This window comes from Protomyctophum bolini, assembly GCF_963924005.1.
Source record: "Protomyctophum bolini genome assembly, chromosome: 16".
NCBI lineage: Eukaryota > Metazoa > Chordata > Actinopteri > Myctophiformes > Myctophidae > Protomyctophum > Protomyctophum bolini.
In genome coordinates, this window is record NC_137877.1 from 1,765,927 (window position 1) to 1,780,564 (window position 14,638).

The window sequence follows — 14,638 nt, forward strand, 5'->3', positions numbered from 1 at the left end:
GAGCTATCGGCTGGACCATATAACGGCCTAACTTCTGTTTGATCAGCTTCTTCTTTGTAGAACTTATTGGTGTTTCTTCCTTTTAGTTTTTCCACCAGCTGGTAAAAAAACACCGTCGACTCTCATTAACTCCATGTTCATGTCAATGAAAGTGACATTCCGACGTGTTTAATATCAAAACAAACAAACAAACACTATAGCAGCGTGCTTGTTTGGGCGTGTGTGTTGTGTGTGTGTCAGTGACTGTGTGGTGGTGGTCGTGCGCGCGTGTGACCAGGAGGTGGCGCGCACGATCTGACGACTTAAAATACATGCACGTGCGTTATTATGGATCCCACCGCAGCTCAAGACAAACCCCCCCCCCCCCCCCCCACACACACACACACACACACACACACACACACACACCCCCACGCTCAGAACCCCTACTGCAAAGACGCGCGCACGCACACACTGACTGACTGACGTTATCTGGTTGCATTGAAGGCCTATACATGACTTAACTTTTAACGTTTGATATTGTTTATAATTATTTTAACATGTTATTGATGATATGTATCTATAAGCATACATTTATGAATTCAAATTGAACAAACAATATATATATTTTTAAATATATGTTTTATAAACTTTATTACAGGCTCGTGGCCCACAAGGTATAAGACAGTATAGTACATCACATATACGAGAATACAAAAGAAATAAAAAATAATAATACAGTACATTTACCCTGAAGCCCCACAGGTTACTACTGTAGGCGAGGCACTCATGCCTGCAGCGTCCTCTGGTGGTAGAAGTGTACCTTACAGAACTACGGCCTGGGTCTGTCGTCTGTCCAATGAGTCCATTCAGTGTCCTCTGGTGGTAGAAGTGTACCTTACAGAACTACGGTCTGGGTCTGTCGTCTGTCCAATGAGTCCATTCAGTGTCCTCTGGTGGTAGAAGTGTACCTTACAGAACTACGGCCTCATGGGTCTGTCGTCTGTCCAATGAGTCCATTCAGTGTCCTCTGGTGGTAGAAGTGTACCTTACAGAACTACGGTCTGGGTCTGTCGTCTGTCCAATGAGTCCATTCAGTGTCCTCTGATGGTAGAAGTGTACCTTACAGAACTACGGTCTGGGTCTGTCATCTGTCCAATGAGTCCATTCAGTGTCGAAAAAAATCTATTACGGGGTCCCTGTCATATATTTTAAAAAAATCTATTACGGGGGTCCCTGTCATATATATTTAATAATATCATATATATAATATTCTATTGCGGGGGTCCCTCCCTGTCATATATATAATATTCTATTACGGGGGTCTCTGTCATATATAAAATATTCTATTAGGTTGTTTTTAGTTCAGTGTTTGTTTTAAAGACGCCATTAGTACTAACGCCACTAACCCTAACCCTTGACAACGAAGGGAAAATGTACGTCATCTTGTCCCTAAACACAAACATTAAATGCCATTAACAATAAAGAGAATGTAATGTTTGTTTTACATCACCTATATAATAATCAACATGAGTTTTGATTACTTTAATATATCAGCGCCCCTCACTTCACACGGGTGTGATTAAGTTCTTATACGGACCGTAAGAAATAAGTTCTTACGTAACCGTAACACAGACCGATGCCTAATCAAAGCCTCGGAGCACCAGCTGCGCCCGCTTGATTTACTGCCGTTTCCAGCATGACAGCCACGACGTAAAACACACACGCAATGTTCATTTACAGCTGAACAATGTTTATGTTTATTATAATCAAACATTGCTCTGAAAAGTGTTGTTGAAAACCTTTGAGCGAGAAGCTGGAGTTTAAAGTGTAACGCCTGGTATGATGGTTACACATGGAAGTCATCTGGAAGTAGAACATCTTTCATTAAACTATTTTGTTGTTTTAAGCATTATGTTATACTTTAGCTATTGAAAAATAGCAGATCTATACAAGCTCATAGCGCGGCACCGCTATGAGCTTGTAGATCTGCTATCTTTTTTTTAAGCGTGAAAATGTTTGAATATATATTATTACAGAGTGAACATTTTAACTCAAATCTTTGCTTCTGAGGGGTCCCTGGAACAACATATTTTCAAAGGGGGGGTTGGTGGCATTATTACATATTATTTTGGGGTCCTTGACATGAAATATTGAGCACACAGAAACTTAAGGTTTTTCAGAAAACTGTCAGGATTTTGAAGACATTTTTTAAATTTCGACGTCAGGCCAAAATGGGTTAGGAAAAAGAAAAATCACACCCGTGTGAAGTGAGGGGCGCTCTTATCATTCATCATACATCACTTTCCGTGTTCAACCAATCAAATCATCCGGAATGTCATTCCGGCCAATCGCAATGTTGTGTCCTCACCGTTTCCGTCTTCAATCTTCCTGCCCTCACTTTTAGCTTCAATGTTTGCGTTCTGCTCATAGGAGGGTCACACTCACCCTGAACAGCTGTTCATAGGAGGGTCACACTCAGCTGCTCATAGGAGGGTCACACTCACCCTGAACAGCTGCTCATAGGAGGGTCACACTCACCCTGAACAGCTGCTCATAGGAGGGTCACACTCACCCTGAACAGCTGTTCATAGGAGGGTCACACTCACCCTGAACAGCTGTTCATAGGAGGGTCACACTCACCCTGAACAGCTGTTCATAGGAGGGTCACACTCACCCTGAACAGCTGTTCATAGGAGGGTCACACTCACCCTGAACAGCTGTTCATAGGAGGGTCACACTCACCCTGAACAGCTGTTCATAGGAGGGTCACACTCACCCTGAACAGCTGTTCATAGGAGGGTCACACTCACCCTGAACAGCTGTTCATAGGAGGGTCACCCTCACCCTGAACAGCTGTTCATAGGCGGGTCACACTCACCCTGAACAGCTGTTCATAGGAGGGTCACACTCACCCTGAACAGCTGTTCATAGGAGGGTCACACTCACCCTGAACAGCTGTTCATAGGAGGGTCAAACTCACCCTGAACAGCTGTTCATAGGAGGGTCACACTCACCCTGAACAGCTGTTCATAGGAGGGTCACACTCACCCTGAACAGCTGTTCATAGGAGGGTCACACTCACCCTGAACAGCTGTTCATAGGAGGGTCACACTCACCCTGAACAGCTGTTCATAGGAGGGTCACACTCACCCTGAAAAGCTGCTGATAGGAGGGTCACACTCACCCTGAACAGCTGTTCAGAGGAGGGTCACACTCACCCTGAAAAGCTGCTGATAGGAGGGTCACACTCACCCTGAAAAGCTGCTGATAGGAGGGTCACACTCACCCTGAAAAGCTGCTCATAGGAGGGACTAGCGCCCCTCAAAGAAGGGTCATAGGAGGGTCAAAGAAGGCGTTCAACAGCATGAAATGTAAATATGTTTTTAATCAACACATCTCAAATATAACAACAAATATATAGTTATATAAGATAACAGCATTGTGACAACAGTGTTGTTTTGGGCAGCACATTTCTATTTTAGTTTTAGTCAGTCTTTGGAATAAAACATTTGGCGGGCCTTGATGCGGTCGTAATGACAGTTTTTACACAAAATAGCCGCTCTACAAGCTCACGCTGCGACACACTGGACAGCTTCTCAAAGTCTTTGTCTCTCAGGGAACGACTCAGGTGGAGAGAAGTGGATTGGGTGGATGTTTATCGGAGGTGCCGTGCCCCGTCGCGGTCCATTTGGTTCCATTTGAACCATCTGGACCCAATGCACACACACTGTGTGTGTGTGTGTGTGTGTGTGTGTGTGTCCGTCTGTCCTCACAGCCTGTCTGTCTGTCCTCACAGCCTGTCTGTCCTCACAGCCTGTCTGTCTGTCTGTCTGTCTGTCCTCACAGCCTGTCTGTCTTCACAGCCTGTCTGTCTGTCTGTCCTCACAGCCTGTCTGTCTGTCCTCACAGCCTGTCTGTCTGTCCTCAAAGCCTGTCTGTCTGTCCTCACAGCCTGTCTGTCCTCACAGCCTGTCTGTCTGTCTGTCTGTCCTCACAGCCTGTCTGTCTTTCCTCACAGCCTGTCTGTCTGTCCTCACAGCCTGTCTGTCTGTCCTCACAGCCTGTCTGTCTGTCTGTCCTCTGTCTGTCCTCACAGCCTGTCTGTCTGTCCTCACAGCCTGTCTGTCTTCACAGCCTGTCTGTCTGTCCTCACAGCCTGTCTGTCTTCACAGCCTGTCTGTCTGTCCTCACAGCCTGTCTGTCTGTCCTCACAGCCTGTCTGTCTGTCCTCACAGCCTGTCTGTCTGTCCTCACAGCCTGTCTGTCCTCACACAGAGACACAGAGGAGTCAGGGTCCAACCAGAACCCAGCATAGAGCGGTTCAGTGAACGTGGTCTGGGCGGTGTACAGGTGAGTCAGAGTGTCCTCTAACACTCTGTAGAAGGACAGAGTCCCAGCGGGACGGTCCAGATATACGGCTACTCTGTTGGAGCCAGAGGGACGGATAGGAAGGACAGTGATCTTAGTATTGTGTATGACATAGTAAGGCTGTATTCCACCATGCTGAACATCTTTACAGGACAGACACCAGGAATGTTCATTCCCTCCAAGCCGACAGTCCCGACCGTCTCCTTTCCTACTGATGTCTCCATCAGTCACTCCTATCACAACCCCTCCACTGAACTGTACCTCACTGTAGCAGCGTTCATCTAGACTCTCTGAACTCAGGACCTGAGGCTGTCCATCAAACCTGTCAGGATGATCAGGATATGAATGACGCTGACCATCCTGACGGGTCACCTTCCTGTTGTTCTGAGACAGAGTGAGGTCACAGTGTGCTGTGTTTGTGTCCAGAGTGAGACGCTGGAAATCTGATGAGAAAACAACACAGTACACATTAAATACATCCTTCACTGAATGATACGTGCACGGAGCACGACACCACACACACACACACACACACACACACACAAGGTATCAGATGTACAAGCTCAAAGCGCGGCACGCAGTGATGCGCTGTGAGCTTGTAGATCTGCTATTTTTAAATAGCCAACGTATAAAATATGGATAAAGTGTTTAACCCATTTTTGGGCGGGAACCCCTTTTGGTGTTAGCATTATGTTATGCTTTAGCCATTGAAAAATAGCAGATCTACAAGCTCATAGCGCGCCACTCGGTGGCGCGCTATGAGCTTGTAGATCTGCTATTTTTGAAAAATCGAAGAACGACCCACGACCCACGGACCCCCTGGAACCCCCCACGGACCCCTGGAACCCTCCACGGACCCCTGGAACCGTCCACAGACCCCCTGGAACCCTCCACGGACCACTGGAACCCTCCACAGACCCCCTGGAACCGTCCACAGACCCCCTGGAACCCTCCACAGACCCCTGGAACCCCCCACGGACCCCTGGAACCCTCCACAGACCCCTGGAACCCTCCACAGACCCCCTGGAACCCTCCACAGACCCCTGGAACCCTCCACGGACCCCTGGAACCCTCCACGGACCCCTGGAACCCTCCACAGACCCCCTGGAACCCTCCACAGACCCCCTGGAACCCTCCACAGACCCCCTGGAACCCTCCACAGACCCCTGGAACCCTCCACGGACCCCCTGGAACCCCCCACAGACCCCCTGGAACCCTCCACGGACCCCTGGAACCCTCCACGGACCCCTGGAACCCTCCACAGACCCCCTGGAACCGTCCACAGACCCCCTGGAACCCTCCACAGACACCTGGAACCGTCCACAGACCCCCTGGAACCGTCCACAGACCCCCTGGAACCCTCCACGGACCCCTGGAACCCTCCACAGACCCCCTGGAACCGTCCACAGACCCCCTGGAACCCTCCACAGACCCCCTGGAACCCTCCACGGACCCCCTGGAACCCTCCACGGACCCCTGGAACCCTCCACAGACCCCCTGGAACCCTCCACGGACCCCTGGAACCCTCCACGGACCCCTGGAACCCTCCACAGACCCCCTGGAACCGTCCACAGAGCCCCTGGAACCGTCCACAGACCCCTGGAACCCTCCACAGACCCCCCACGGACCCCCTGGAACCCTCCACAGACCCCCTGGAACCGTCCACAGACCCCCTGGAACCCTCCACAGACCCCCTGGAACCCTCCACAGACCCCTGGAACCCTCCACGGACCCCCTGGAACCCTCCACGGACCCCTGGAACCCTCCACAGACCCCCTGGAACCCTCCACGGACCCCTGGAACCCTCCACAGACCCCCTGGAACCGTCCACAGACCCCCTGGAACCGTCCACAGACCCCTGGAACCCTCCACAGACCCCCCACGGACCCCCTGGAACCCTCCACAGACCCCCTGGAACCCTCCACAGACCCCCTGGAACCCCCCACGGACCCCCTGGAACCCCCCACGGACCCCCTGGAACCCTCCACAGACCCCCTGGAACCCTCCACAGACCCCTGGAACCCTCCACAGACCCCCCACGGACCCCCTGGAACCCCCCACGGACCCCCTGGAACCCTCCACAGACCCCCTGGAACCCTCCACAGACCCCTGGAACCCTCCACAGACCCCCCACGGACCCCCTGGAACCCTCCACAGACCCCCTGGAACCCTCCACAGACCCCCTGGAACCCCCCACGGACCCCCTGGAACCCCGCACGGACCCCCTGGAACCCTCCACGGACCCCCTGGAACCCTCCACAGACCCCTGGAACCCTCCACAGACCCCCTGGAACCCTCCACGGACCCCCTGGAACCCTCCACAGACCCCCTGGAACCCTCCACGGACCCCTGGAACCCTCCACAGACCCCCTGGAACCGTCCACAGACCCCCTGGAACCGTCCACAGACCCCTGGAACCGTCCACAGACCCCATGGAACCGCCCAAGGACCCCCTGGAACCCTCCAAGGACACACACACACACACACACACACACACACACACACACACACACACACACACACACACACACACACACACACACACACACACACACACACACACACACACACACACACACACACACACACACACACACACACACACACACACACACACACACACACACACACACACACACACAGTATCAGATGTACAAGCTAAAAGCGCGGCACGCAGTGATGCGCTGTGAGCTTGTAGATCTGCTATAAATAGCCTGTGATGATCGGGGATCATTATATCATTATAGTGTATATTTGGGAGGATATATATGAATATTTATCAGAAGTTCTCATATTGTTCTCAACTACACAGTACTAGGGTGGGGGGAGTGGTGCCTGTGTGTGTTTTCCCTAATCATCCGCAGGTGGACTGATTGATGATTGACACCTCTGAGGCTGGCCCGTCTGTCAGGGAGTGATGGGCCCTGACTGGCTGTCGGTCTGGAGTGGGAGTGCTCCTGATCATGGCTCTCCTACTCACCTATACTATATGAGTCAGTCTGTTCTAGAAGACAACGGGGAGACAGGCCGGAACCCTCTCTCTCCTACTCACCTATACTATATGAGTCAGTCTGTTCTAGAAGACAACGGGGAGACAGGCCGGAACCCTCTCTCTCCTACTCACCTATACTATATGAGTCAGTCTGTTCTAGAAGACAACGGGGAGACAGGCCGGAACCCTCTCTCTCCTACTCACCTATACTATATGAGTCAGTCTGTTCCTGGAAGACAACGGGGAGACAGGCCGGAACCCTCTCTCTCCTACTCACCTATACTATATGAGTCAGTCTGTTCTAGAAGACAACAGGGAGACAGGCCGGAACCCTCTCTCTCCTACTCACCTATACTATATGAGTCAGTCTGTTCTAGAAGACAACGGGGAGACAGGCCGGAACCCTCTCTCTCCTACTCACCTATACTATATGAGTCAGTCTGTTCTAGAAGACAACGGGGAGACAGGCCGGAACCCTCTCTCTCCTACTCACCTATACTATATGAGTCAGTCTGTTCTGGAAGACAACGGGGAGACAGGCCGGAACCCTCTCTCTCCTACTCACCTATACTATATGAGTCAGTCTGTTCTAGAAGACAACGGGGAGACAGGCCGGAACCCTCTCTCTCCTACTCACCTATACTATATGAGTCAGTCTGTTCTAGAAGACAACGGAGAGACAGGCCGGAACCCTCTCTCTCCTACTCACCTATACTATATGAGTCAGTCTGTTCTAGAAGACAACGGGGAGACAGGCCGGAACCCTCTCTCTCCTACTCACCTATACTATATGAGTCAGTCTGTTCTAGAAGACAACGGGGAGACAGGCCGGAACCCTCTCTCTCCTACTCACCTATACTATATGAGTCAGTCTGTTCTAGAAGACAACAGGGAGACAGGCCGGAACCCTCTCTCTCCTACTCACCTATACTATATGAGTCAGTCTGTTCTAGAAGACAACGGGGAGACAGGCCGGAACCCTCTCTCTCCTACTCACCTATACTATATGAGTCAGTCTGTTCTGGAAGACAACGGGGAGACAGGCCGGAACCCTCTCTCTCCTACTCACCTATACTATATGAGTCAGTCTGTTCTAGAAGACAACGGGGAGACAGGCCGGAACCCTCTCTCTCCTACTCACCTATACTATATGAGTCAGTCTGTTCTAGAAGACAACGGGGAGACAGGCCGGAACCCTCTCTCTCCCAGCCGCCACACAGTTGTGGACTTTTGATTATAGTTATTCCTTAATTTATTCCCTTCGGAAAGGAATTTGTTTTGCTTTAGTTGTCGTATTATTTTGTGTCTGTTTGTTAGGTTTTCTTTTGAGTTTAATCTGTTATTCTGTAAAACATTCGTCTTTTCCCTATTTATTCATCCATATATAAAATAAATGTTCGCATTTTGAAGCTGGTGTCCTGTCGGTCCATTCAATGTTACACTTAATTACCCCTAGACTAATTGTGTCGTAACATAGCCAACGTATAAAATATGGATAAAGTGTTTAACCCATTTTTGGGCGGGAACCCCTTTTGGTGTTATAGCATCATGTTATGCTTTAGCCATTGAAAAATAGCAGATCTACAAGCTCATAGCGCGCCACTCGGTGGCGCGCTATGAGCTTGTAGATCTGCTATTTTTGAAAAATCGAGGAACGACCCACAACCCACGGACCCCTTGGAACCCTCCACAGACCCCTGGAACCCTCCACGGACCCCTGGAACCCTCCACAGACCCCTGGAACCCTCCACAGACCCCCTGGAACCCTCCACAGACCCCCTGGAACCCTCCACAGACCCCTGGAACCCCCCACGGACCCCTGGAACCCTCCACAGACCCCCTGGAACCCTCCACAGACCCCTGGAACCCCCCACGGACCCCTGGAACCCTCCACAGACCCCTGGAACCCTCCACAGACCCCCTGGAACCCTCCACAGACCCCCTGGAACCCTCCACAGACCCCCTGGAACCCCCCAAGGACCCCCTGGAAACCTCCACGGACCCCTGGAACCCTCCACAGACCCCCTGGAACTCTCCACGGACCCCCTGTAACCCCCCACGGACCCCCTGGAACGCCCCTAGTTCCACAAAATATTTTCAGCAGATTTGGTGTAGAGGGAAAAGGAGGGTCCGAGGATAGATCCCAGAAGGACAGACAGACAGACAGACAGACAGACAGACAGACTCACGTGTTGTAAGGAGTTGAGGTTTAGTCCAGTGTTCTCCTCCATGATTCACACTGTAGGAAGTAGAACAACAATGAATCAAGTCAAAACCTCTGCTCTGGGCGGGAACCCCTTTTGGTGTTTTACCCCCTCAGGCCGGGAACCCATTGTTGGGTTCTGTACAGTATGGACAGTATTCAAAATTTTAAAATAATTTATGCTGCTATATGATCACATTTGATCATTGACACAGGGGTGAAAAATGGGTTACAGAATCGTGGGATCAAAATATATATTAAAATAATAATAATTGAAGTTTTTCAGAAAACTTAGGTCAGGCTTTAGAGGCGTTTTTAGAATCGGCCTTAGGCCTAAATGGGTTAATGTCTCACATCGGCCTGTTTTAGGCCCACCAAATATTTACTAAACACATTTTGTCATCATTCTCCCACAGACTCTGTCCAAACATCACACACATTGGTACCATAAAGGAAAGGAAAGGTACTATGTTTACCCAGGGTAACTGGACAAAGCTCAAGAACTAGTTTACAGCCAGGCCCTGCTCATAGAACATTTCATGGTAGGGGTTCAAATGCCTTGTCCAAGGGCACTTCAGCGGTGGTAATTGTAACGTGCCGGTACGGGGATACGAACTGGCGACCTTCCGATATCAAGACTTTCAAGACTTTGTACTTTCCCCCCTAAAGGACGCTTGGAGGAAGCTGCCACCAGTTTTGATGACTAAGACTAGACGATTTCAGATGAGTAAAATAGGACTAAAACTAAAGCGTGTGTTATTCAAAAGACTAAATTGGAATTAGCTGTCAAAATGAACACTGGCCAGGCTACCATATTGCAGCGTTGCAAACTGCATAATATTGCTGCCCTACAGAACAGATGTGAGTCAAGCAAGAACCCTCATGAAACAGGTGTTCAGAGAGCAACATCTAGTGGTCTATTGCACCTTTAAATCTGAGATTGTTTTGGGTCCATTTGGTTACAACGGAGCTTGTGATTGGCTAATTTAAAATTGTCTATATAGGCAACCTTAGGCACAAATAAGGAGGGTGATCACTGGCACACTGCGGCATAAGTGTGTGAAAGAGCCTTTTTGGTTTAAAATAAACTATTAAAGTCCCTCACATGTACTGTCTGTAAATGGTGCATTTATATAGCACATTTATCCAAGGCGATTTACTACATGTGCATTACATTCACCCATTCACACACATTCATACACCGATGACAGAGGTAAGTAATTACATCTAATTACATTCTACATTAATTAAAACTCAGAACAATAACCCACCTATCTCCCTAGTCAGAGTTCTGCTATATTTCCACCCTCACCCCAGAGGGACACATATTACACATTACATTGCACACTACTGTCGTAGCAAAAACAGCCAATCTACAAGCTCAAAACACGCCGCAATGTGACGCGTTTTGAGCTTGTGGATCAGCTATTTTTGCTATTATTTGAACTGAAATCCTGAATTATTTTTTCGCTATTTTTGAATTGGAATCCTGAAAAGTAAAACTTTTATTTAATTTCAAATGCATTTAGTTATAGTTATGTTAACTTTATGAACCAAATACAAATACATTGGACGTAAAAAATAGACATCAAAAGAATAATATATCAATGTTCGGATACATATACCTGGAACATAGACACTATCTACTGTATATTAATCTATGTTATAGAACCATGGAACATAGACACTATCTACTGTATATTAATCTAGGTTATAGAACCATGGAACATAGACACTATCTACTGTATATTAATCTAGGTTATAGAACCATGGAACATAGACACTATCTACTGTATATTAATCTATGTTGTAGAACCATGGAACATAGACACTATCTGTATATTAATCTAGGTTATAGAACCATGGAACATAGACACTATCTACTGTATATTAATCTATGTTATAGAACCATGGAACATAGACACTATCTACTGTATATTAATCTAGGTTATAGAACCATGGAACATAGACACTATCTACTGTATATTAATCTAGGTTATAGAACCATGGAACATAGACACTATCTACTGTATATTAATCTAGGTTATAGAACCATGGAACATAGACACTATCTACTGTATATTAATCTATGTTATAGAACCATGGAACATAGACACTATCTACTGTATATTAATCTAGGTTATAGAACCATGGAACATAGACACTATCTACTGTATATTAATCTAGGTTATAGAACCATGGAACATAGACACTATCTACTGTATATTAATCTATGTTGTAGAACCATGGAACATAGACACTATCTGTATATTAATCTAGGTTATAGAACCATGGAACATAGACACTATCTACTGTATATTAATCTATGTTATAGAACCATGGAACATAGACACTATCTACTGTATATTAATCTAGGTTATAGAACCATGGAACATAGACACTATCTACTGTATATTAATCTAGGTTATAGAACCATGGAACATAGACACTATCTACTGTATATTAATCTATGTTATAGAACATACACTATCTACTGTATATTAATCTATGTTATAGAACCATGGAACATAGACACTATCTACTGTATATTAATCTAGGTTATAGAACCATGGAACATAGACACTATCTACTGTATATTAATCTATGTTATAGAACCATGGAACATAGACACTATCTACTGTATATTAATCTATGTTATAGAACCATGGAACATAGACACTATCTACTGTATATTAATCTATGTGATAGAACCATGGAACATAGACACTATCTACTGTATATTAATCTATGTTATAGAACCATGGAACATAGACACTATCTACTGTATATTAATCTATGTTATAGAACCATGGAACATAGACACTATCTACTGTATATTAATCTATGTTATAGAACCATGGAACATAGACACTATCTACTGTATATTAATCTATGTTATAGAACCATGGAACATAGACACTATCTACTGTATATTATCTATGTTATAGAACCATGGAACATAGACACTATCTACTGTATATTAATCTATGTTATAGAACCATGGAACATAGACACTATCTACTGTATATTAATCTATGTTATAGAACCATGGAACATAGACACTATCTACTGTATATTAATCTATGTTATAGAACCATGGAACATAGACACTATCTACTGTATATTAATCTATGTTATAGAACATACACTATCTACTGTATATTAATCTATGTTATAGAACCATGGAACATAGACACTATCTACTGTACATTAATCTATGTTATAGAACATAGACACTATCTACTGTACATTAATCTATGTTATAGAACCATGGAACATAGACACTATCTACTGTATATTAAATCTATGTTATAGAACCATGGAACATAGACACTATCTACTGTATATTAAATCTATAGAATGAACCATGGATCATATGGTAATATGATATGATAATATGGGAAACTGCATTTATAAAGCGCTTTACATTACAATGTAGTTCACATTCACCCACCGATGGCAGAGGAAAACATGCATGCTCATCGGGAGCTGTTAGGGGTTCAGAGAGTCTTGCTCAAGGACACTTCGACATGTAGCAGCCAGGAGGAGCCGGGAATTTAACCTGGAACCTTTGACGGCCGCTCTACACAAGTCTACTCACTTGACAGTATCCAGGGCAGCAGACAGCTTCTTCAGAGCAGAGTCTCCTAAGTGGCTGAAGTTCAAGTCCAGCTGTTTCAGCTGGGAGGAGGGGTTGGAGGTCACAGCTGAAGCCAGAGAAGAACAGCCTTCCTCTGTGACTCCACAGCCTGACAACCTGCAGAGAAATACACATTTAACAAAGTGCTGTGTTGATGTTCAAGTAGAGATCCACACAGAGAGAACACACATTCTTTACCCCAGGATCTGCAGTCCACACTGTGGACTCTTCAGTAACGCAGAGAGCTGGAGCAGTTGTGATTCCTGCAGGCAGATGAAACTGAGGTCCAATTCTTTCAGATGGAGAAGATTAGAGCTGAGAGCTGAGAGCAGAACTTCAAATCCTGTCTGTGTGAAGGTACAGCCAGCAAGTCTGTAATTACACATGAAATATCTGGACTGAATATCACAGTTTTGGAGTAAAGACCCCAAGAGATGGAAAGAGAAGGCAGGCAGGGATGTGAAGTAAATCATCATAATCTTAATCTTCCAACATAGGAAATGTGTGTGTGTGTGTGTGTGTGTGTGGTGTGTGTGTGCGCGCGTGCGTGCCAACATGACTGCATACTGTAATCACTGTACCCCATTAGTTCACATAATGATAATTCCCTAGCAGCCATGATGGATGACATATTGTAGTTACTGTACCGTAGCATTGATAATGATAATCCCCTAGCAGCCATGATGGATCACATATTGTAGTTACTGTACCGTAGCATTGATAATGATAATCCCCTAGCAGCCATGATGGATGACATATTGTAGTTACTGTACCGTAGCATTGATAATGATAATCCCCTAGCAGCCATGATGGATCACATATTGTAGTTACTGTACCGTAGCATTGTGATGTGAGAGTGTGAACTAGACAACACAAACTCTGACCATATTATTATTCTAATCAGTGGGATACCATGATGTCAACTTTATTAACACTCTTATTATTAAGAATCAAACTATAAATAATAAAACAGAACTAATGTAAATAATAATGTGACCTCAGTATCTCCAGATGACAGTTTGGACTCTTCAATGCAGCAGAGAGCAGGTCCATGGATGGATCATCTATGGCATTATAACTGATGTCCAATTCTCTTAGATGTGAAGGATTAGAGCTGAGAGCTGAAGCCACAATCTCATATTGTGCCTTTTGGAGTTGACAGCCAACAAGTCTGTAAATGTAGATGATGTAAAATCAGTGATCATCAACACAGATTAGTTTTCTGAAAAAGCTATGTTTCTATGTCAGTCGTTCTTCGATTAAAATAGCAGACCTACAAGCTCATAGCGCACAACTGAGTGGCGCGCTATGAGCTTGTAGATCTGTTATTTTTCAAAAGCTAAAGCATAACATAATGTTTAAAACACCAAAATGGGTTCCCGCCCAAAATGGTTTAATACTTCAGTGTGTAACTTGCATTGATTGATCTATGAATGATATCTTATTTATTCTT

At 46.1% G+C, this 14,638-nt stretch overlaps 1 protein-coding gene across 1 annotated transcript in view; it reads right to left on the bottom strand.

The window, feature by feature from the left end:
* Positions 1–3,349: 3,349 nt before the first annotated feature.
* LOC308331264 (uncharacterized protein) overlaps positions 3,350–14,638 on the bottom strand; it is a 36,660-nt gene continuing 25,371 nt past the window's right edge. Inside the window, exons 17-21 of the mRNA XM_080786610.1 lie at positions 14,183–14,356; positions 13,384–13,557; positions 13,147–13,302; positions 9,532–9,581; positions 3,350–4,793 (exon numbers count right to left, since the gene is read on the bottom strand). Coding sequence (XP_080642736.1) covers positions 4,132–4,793; positions 9,532–9,581; positions 13,147–13,302; positions 13,384–13,557; positions 14,183–14,356 — 1,216 coding nt within the window. The 3' untranslated portion in view covers positions 3,350–4,131. The remainder of the gene's footprint in view (positions 4,794–9,531; positions 9,582–13,146; positions 13,303–13,383; positions 13,558–14,182; positions 14,357–14,638) is intronic.